The 7,012-nt window shown below is 44.1% G+C and overlaps 1 protein-coding gene across 2 annotated transcripts in view; it reads left to right on the top strand.

Annotated features, from left to right (window-relative positions):
- The window catches only part of LOC107466974 (protein TIME FOR COFFEE), a gene marked incomplete in the record, with an annotated part of 6,435 nt that extends 760 nt beyond the window's left edge, over positions 1–5,675 (top strand). Inside the window, 12 exon segments of one of the 2 annotated variants that reach the window (XM_021131238.2) lie at positions 1–46; positions 151–311; positions 412–694; positions 884–1,277; positions 1,399–1,459; positions 1,559–1,630; positions 1,728–2,004; positions 2,148–2,214; positions 2,346–2,412; positions 2,504–2,872; positions 2,965–4,036; positions 4,157–5,675. In XM_021131238.2, coding sequence (XP_020986897.1) covers positions 1–46; positions 151–311; positions 412–694; positions 884–1,277; positions 1,399–1,459; positions 1,559–1,630; positions 1,728–2,004; positions 2,148–2,214; positions 2,346–2,412; positions 2,504–2,872; positions 2,965–4,036; positions 4,157–5,349 — 4,062 coding nt within the window. 2 annotated transcript variants of the gene reach the window in all.
- Positions 5,676–7,012: the final 1,337 nt, after the last annotated feature.

Below are 7,012 nucleotides of genomic sequence, written 5' to 3'. Positions count from 1 at the left end.
GCCGATGAGATGATCGGAGTCTCTATCCCCAGAAAGGCACGCTCAGGTATTTAAAAATCAGAATTAATAGCAAATCAACTAGATTTTCAAAAAGCTCCACCCAGAATTTGGTGTTTTCAACGCCTTCTGATTCTTTTCTTTTGCTTTCAGCATCGACGAAGAGGTCGCATGAATGCTGGGCTTCGACTAGCGCCATAACGGCGGAGCAGAATCACCGGCAGGCATCCACTTCTCCGGTGAGAACAGCCATGGCAGCGACAGCTGCTCCAGCTTCGCCGTCATCGTCGAATGCATCAGCAAGGAAGAAAATAGTGAGTTCTTGTTCTCAGTATTCTTCCTCCTCTTCCTCACTCTTTCTGGTGTTATCTTAATGGGTGTGAAGTACTAACAGTGACTGTCTGTAATTTTCAGAAGCCGAATGGAGGAGGGCCAAAGTTTCGGCCACCAAAATCGTCTTCGAAGTCATCGTCTTCAGCGCAGGACGATATCGAGATAGAGATCGCGGAAGTGCTGTACGGCATGGGTAGACAGTCACAAGGGCCATCTAGGCATGAAATCTTGGCCCATGAACCGTCAAGGGAAGCTAATAAATCTTCCGGTGACGGCAAGTCAAGGATTTCATCGCCGATCTCCAACTCCCAATCCTCGCTGCCTCAGAATTCAAGCTCTTCTGCTGTTACTGTTTCCGCTGTTGGTGGGTTCATCTTTTCTGGGACTTTTCTCAGCTTAATCGTCTCTTTGGTTGGCTAGAAAACGAGGTGAAAGTGAAGGGAAATCAAATCCACACTTTCGCTTTATTTTCTCGGTTGTCCAAGATTGAAAGTGATGTGTTCCTCATCTTTTAATTTTTGGTGATTTCATTTATTTTGATTTCACCCTGCAGCTCCTAAGAGGAAGAAGCCGCGTCCAGTGAAGCCAGAGGATGAGAATCCGACGATTTTCGGCGCCCGTAGCAGCCCCATTTCATCAGCAATGAAACCGGAGTCTGAACAGCCTTCAAAGAATGAAACTTGCTCGCTGAATTCAGATAAGAACAACACAGGATCTGCGCCTGAGAATTTGGACAATCAGCAGCCGGTTGGGCCTTTGCCGGAGCTGATTAAGCCAGAAGGCAACGTATTATCGGATTCTAAGCCTTTGGTGGAGGAATCGGGGAAACCTAAAGATGTGGGATTGAGCAGCAAGGAAGTGATGGCGGCCCCTCACTCACCGAAGAAGGAATCTGCTGCTGTTCAGCAAGTAGATGATGACCGTGAAGATGTGAAAGCGACTAAAGCGTGAGCACCATCTTTTTCTACTGTTTCTTTTATCTCTCTTCCGTTCTTATCTTTTTGGTGGGTTTGGTCTGAATGTGAATCTGATCTTTGCTTCTCTTTTTTTTCCCCCTTGGTTCTTCAGGAATCCGACAATATCAGAGGGTGAAAACCAACGAGAGGAGAAGTTCCAGATAGATCTGATGGTGCTTATCTCCTTTTCTTCATCTATTCATCTTCAATAAATCAATAGAGCTCTGTCTCCGCAACTCTGTATTCTTATTCTTTTTTGGTGGGGTTTTCAGGCGCCGCCTCCTCCGTTGAGGTCGTCTCCGGAAAGAGATGTTGTGATGAACATGGTTGTTGACGCAGAGAAAGTAAGTTGGCTTGGGCACGGTTTTGTGCAATTAGCTCTGTTTCTGCGTTGCTGGATGATAAGCAGTTCTAAAGGGATTTGGGTTGTGGTTTGTGCAGGAAGTGAAGCCTGCGATGAAGCAGGATGAGAAACAAGTGAGAATGAATAAAGACGAGGCAGCAGTGGGTCTAGAAAAAGAGAAAATGAGAGCTATGGTGGAAGAAGCTGAATCCAACAAAGCAGTTAATTTCCTGAAGGAAAGGGGTATTGATTTGCACCTTGACTTGGAAAAAACTGATAAGGGAGACACTGGTGCAAATGGCACTTTAGCTAGCAAGAAGCAGCATCAAACAGTTCAGAGGCAACAGCCGCAGCAAACAAACTCAGATAAAAATGGTACGTTCAATTCTGAAGATAAACGTAATAATAATAATAATAATAATGAAAAGAATTCAGTTTCTTCAATTTTAGCATCCCTATCTGAGCTAAGTTTCTTGTTGATCTGGTGGCTCATGAGCTTTCTTTTATTTTTTTGGCAGTACAATCCAATTCTTTGCCACTTCCAATGTCTGTTCCCAGCTGGCCTGGTGGGCTTCCTCCTATGAGGTACGGAGGGATCAACTTTCATGCGTTCACTGTTTGATGTTTTGGATCGGATGTGATCTGCTGCACTATTTGTGTGGTATGTTTCTTTTCTCTTTGGATGTGGTATCTGACTTCTCTCCTCTTTTCTTCAGTTACATGACACCTTTACAAGGAGTAGTATCTATGGACGGAACTACCGTGACTCCTGCTGCCATACCGGTACATGTCTTATTTTCTATAGTAATATTTCAAAAAGCGTAGACTGAATTTCTTTTATTTATATACTTATATTTATTCTCTATTTTTTCAGCCTCCCCATCTTCTCTTCAATCAGCCACGGCCTAAACGGTGTGCAACACATTGCTACATTGCTCGTACCATAATGTATCACCAGCAAATTGCGAGGATGAATCCATTCTGGCCTGCTGCAGCAGGTTCAGCGTCATTATATGGAACTAAGCCTGGCCATCTTAACATGGTGCCATCCACAGATTTGCATGGCAATCTTCCTGGTAGGGCCACCAACTCTACTCAGGACAAGGGCCACAGTCTTGCCATGTTTCCAGCTCATATTGGGAAGGATAAAGCCACTCCGCCTGCGGCTGTGGACAACCAATCAAGAAAGCAAATCTTGCTCCAGCAAGCTTTACCTCCGGGAGCAGCACCTAGTAATATATTGGTATGCTTTAATTTATCACTTTTGAAATATCGGATGTATTCCTCTCCTCTTCTTTTAAAAATAATGAATTCTTCCTCCCCCGCAAATTTCAGCATGGCCCTGCTTTCATCTTCCCTCTGAATCAGCAGCAAGCAGCTGCAGCAGCGTCTGTTCGGCCTGGATCTGTCAAGTCCTTGCCGGTTACAAGCAATGGAGCATCATCCGGCCCTTCCAATTCTGCTCCACCTAATGCAACTGCTACTGGGGCTGCTGCTGCACCAACAATGAGCTTCAGCTATCCGAATATGCCTGGCAATGAAACTCAGTACTTGGCCATCTTGCAAAATAATGCTTACCCATTTCCAATACCAGCTCATGTTGGGAGTCCGCCTGCTTATCGTGGAACCCATGCTCAAGCGTTCCCATTCTTCAATGGGTCTTTTTATTCTTCTCAAATGCTCCATCCTTCACAGATTCAGCAACAGCAGCAGCTTCCAGTTCAATCACAGCAGAACCAGCAGCATGGCCATCAAAATACCAGTATTTCTAGTGGGTCCTCCTCTTCCCAAAAGCATGCACAAAATCAGCAACAAAAGCCTAATGCTGCAACTGGTCCCAATGGTGGTGCTGCTGCTGGTGGTGGTGGTGGTGGTGGTGGTGGAAGTTTGCAAGGTTTCCCTGTCACCAAAAATCTTTCCTCACAGCCACTCCAGATGCAACAGCAGCATCCCAGGCAGCAGTTACCAAATCATCATGCTTCTCATCCAGCTCGCCAAATTGAGTCTGAGATGGGGGGCGAAGACAGCCCGTCCGCTGCTGATAGTCGCATTCCCCGAACTACGATGAATATCTATGGCCAAAGTTTTGCAATGCCAATGCAGACACCAAATTTTGCTTTGATGTCGCCTGCATCAATTAGTGGTGTTGGGTCTAATGGCAGTGAGAAGAAGCAACCACAACAGCAGCATCCCGGTTCAAAGGCTGGAGGTGAAGCATCTCAGGCTTTTGCCGTGTCATTTGCACCAATCAATGGTGCTACTGCTGCCCCTGGCCTTGACCTCTCCTCTATTGCCCAGAATCATTCAATTATGCAACATCATAATTATCAATTAATGGCTGCTGCACAAGCTGCAAGTGCTCAGAATAAGAAAAATTATCATGTCCCTGAAGAAGGGAAAAGTGCTGGTAATTCTTCAAACCTTGATGAAGATAGAAAAACCATGTCCAGTAAAATTCAATCATCAATGGGCCAATCCATTGCATTCTCAAGGCCAGATGTGTCTGACCCCTCAATAACTTCTATAGCAGGTAGCAATGTCATTGATAGCTCAGGCCGCAGTCTCAACCTTGGTTCTGCATCTTCCCGGGCTTCTGCTTCTGTCATGCCTGCTGCCATCAACTCCACTAGTGCAGCCAGTCAATCACAACAAATGCAGCGATGTCAACAGCAAATTCTTCAGCTTCAGAAGCAGAGTCAATTCGCAGCTGCGGCTGCAGCTTCCACTCGAAATAAGACGCCATCCACAAGTAATGGCATTGTTTACTCTGATAATCTACCTTCTACATCTGCAATGGCCACCAAGTATCCCAATGCAGTATCTGCCTTCCCTCAAAACCTTGTACAGAGCAGCAGCACTGTTGCTCAGTCAGCTCAGTGGAAGAACTCAACAAGGCCAACCACTTCTCAGTCTCCTCCTTCCATGGCTTCGACAACACCGTCGTCAGTCAAGTCTCTACCCCTACAGCAGCAGGGTCGTTCCCAGCAAGCTCACGCACAAATATCTTTTGCCGCAAGTCCAAAACCATCCACAGCACAGGTGCAACCTTCAAGTTCCACCCAGTCCCCATCTCCTCCAGTTGTGGTTGGCTCACCAACTACCTCCTCAGTATCAAAGAACACTGGTAGCCCAAGGACAACATCGGCATCAAACAATAACAAGATCAGCCAAACTTCTTCCTTATCATCACAGCAAGCCAAGAACTCTTCTGCTGTGCCGGCTCGGAAATCCTCACCTGTTGGTGGCAGGAATGTCCCATCGATCCTAAGTGGCCCTCAGCTACCACCCTCTTCAACAAGCTCTGGGAGTAAATCCCAATTGCCACAACAGCAACAAAAGCAACAGCAGCAATTACCAAAGCAAACAATGCCACAGGCCCAGCTGTTCTTCTCAAATCCGTATATGCATTCCCAAGTTTCACAGTCAGGTAGTTCCCCCTCTGCTACTTCGGCTGCTGCAAGTGGGTACTATATTCAACGGCGCGGCCCTGAGCAGATGCAACGACCAGGCTCTTCCGGCAACTCCTCAAATGGTGCTGCAGTGAACAATTCAAAAGGCAGTACCATACCAGGTCAGGGTCTTATGCACCCCGCCCAGTTTGCTGCAATGCCACCATCTGGTAACCACCATCAGTTTGTTCCTAACTTCCCGTATGTCCATCCTGTGCCCACTGCTGTTCAAGTAAAGCCGTCAGATCAGAAGCAACCCGCTGGTGAGTAGTGGGATGAGATATATATCCCTTGGTTGAAACCCTCTGCTGTGCTGTGCGTGTGGTCAAGAAAGAAACAGAAAGAAAGAAAGCACTGTGAGCTAAGAGGTATAATTTGGCATGGCATGGCTTTTTGTGGTGAAAGATGGTGTCTTCGATGCTGTATTATTCTCTTTCTCCCTTTTTTCCCCCTTATTATCTTCTACTTCTAGGCTACAAGAGCAGTAAACATCTTTTTGACAAGTCTATGTGGGTAGGATGAATGTGTATGTGTCTGGACATATATAACAGTAACCCTCATTTTTTAATTTAAAGATCAAAGATGATTTTCTTCTTCTGTTCCTGATTCGGCTTTAATTCCTTACTTCCTCTTTTCGTTTCTTTGGTTTCATTCTTTCGCCTAATTGAAATAAAATGAAGTTTGGGTGGCAGCGCTGGATTGAATGCAAGAAGTTTTAGTTGTAGGTGAGTGTAATATCAATGTGTAGAAAACAGATGAGTTAGATAAATAGTTTGGAGCTTAAGGGGTGAAAGGGTATTCAAAATTATTACTGGCTTCTTAATTTCTGGAATCTTTGGTTGGTTGTGGGCAAGGGTGGTGTGGTCCGGGTAATGTTGTGAAGATAGTTTCATAACACCACGGCTATGCACTAGACAAGTTGTTCTCTGTATGGTGTCAGCATTCCACACGTGGCTTATGTGTATCATAACTACTTTTATTTGAATAATAATCATATTGATTATTGTTAATGGGTATATGATAGTACCTAGTAGGGTAAATGTGGGCTATATTGCTAACTTTGCTAGCTTTTTTTTTCCTTTTATATTATGGAAAAATTTTGTTTTTCCATGTTTTGCCCTTAATGGAGGGTCCCCTCTAGTTACAGACAACACCCTGGCCCACTTGAACAATCACAGTGTTTAGGCCTTTCATAACCAAACTCAAGCAGCGACATATTGTGGGCCCAGACATCCCACCTGTGATGATGTGAAAAAATTTGCTCTTGTCTCTAACATGTTACACGTGTGTGCCCTCTTTCTACTTCCCTTTTGATTTCACAAAAGTAACAAACATGTTCCTAACTCATCTGATTGCAGCAGAGCTCTACCTCTTCTAACATTTACCCTCTCTGCCTTAACATTGGTTCTTTTCTCTAGCTAGCCTCTTCAACTTTATGATACATGAACAAAGGCTTACACAAGAGGCAAAATAACTTTTTATCTTTTCTCCTTATGGGAATTGGTTTAGAGATAATTTTATTAATAAAATACATCAATTCTATACTCTCGTGGCGTGGACCAGTTGTATTTGCATCTCGCAAGACATGAAGATAAATAAATAGATAAAGAGATGAGTGAGAATGACATGGATTTCTTTTTTAAATATCCTTTCTCCCATCTTCATAAAGGGAAAAGTATCTACTTCCTTCTAGTGCTGAAATGGCAGGAAAGCATTTTTTATTTCCTATTAAAAAAAGTTTGGTAGGGGGTGTAAATATAAATTATAATGATTATATGGGAATTTCAGATTGGTACCTTTTTTGAGTGATATTCATTTATTCACTTATCTGTTTTTCTTTTTTGAGGGGCCAAAGATAAAGCATAGAGATCTTCACTTGGTTCCCTCTTGATCAACTGAAAAAGACAATATTTTGTGTCCTTTTCCCGTTCAGA

This window comes from Arachis duranensis, chromosome 9 (assembly GCF_000817695.3).
Source record: "Arachis duranensis cultivar V14167 chromosome 9, aradu.V14167.gnm2.J7QH, whole genome shotgun sequence".
NCBI lineage: Eukaryota > Viridiplantae > Streptophyta > Magnoliopsida > Fabales > Fabaceae > Arachis > Arachis duranensis.
The sequence above is the reverse complement of the archived record's forward strand: the minus strand, read 5'-3'. Positions and strand labels throughout refer to the sequence as shown.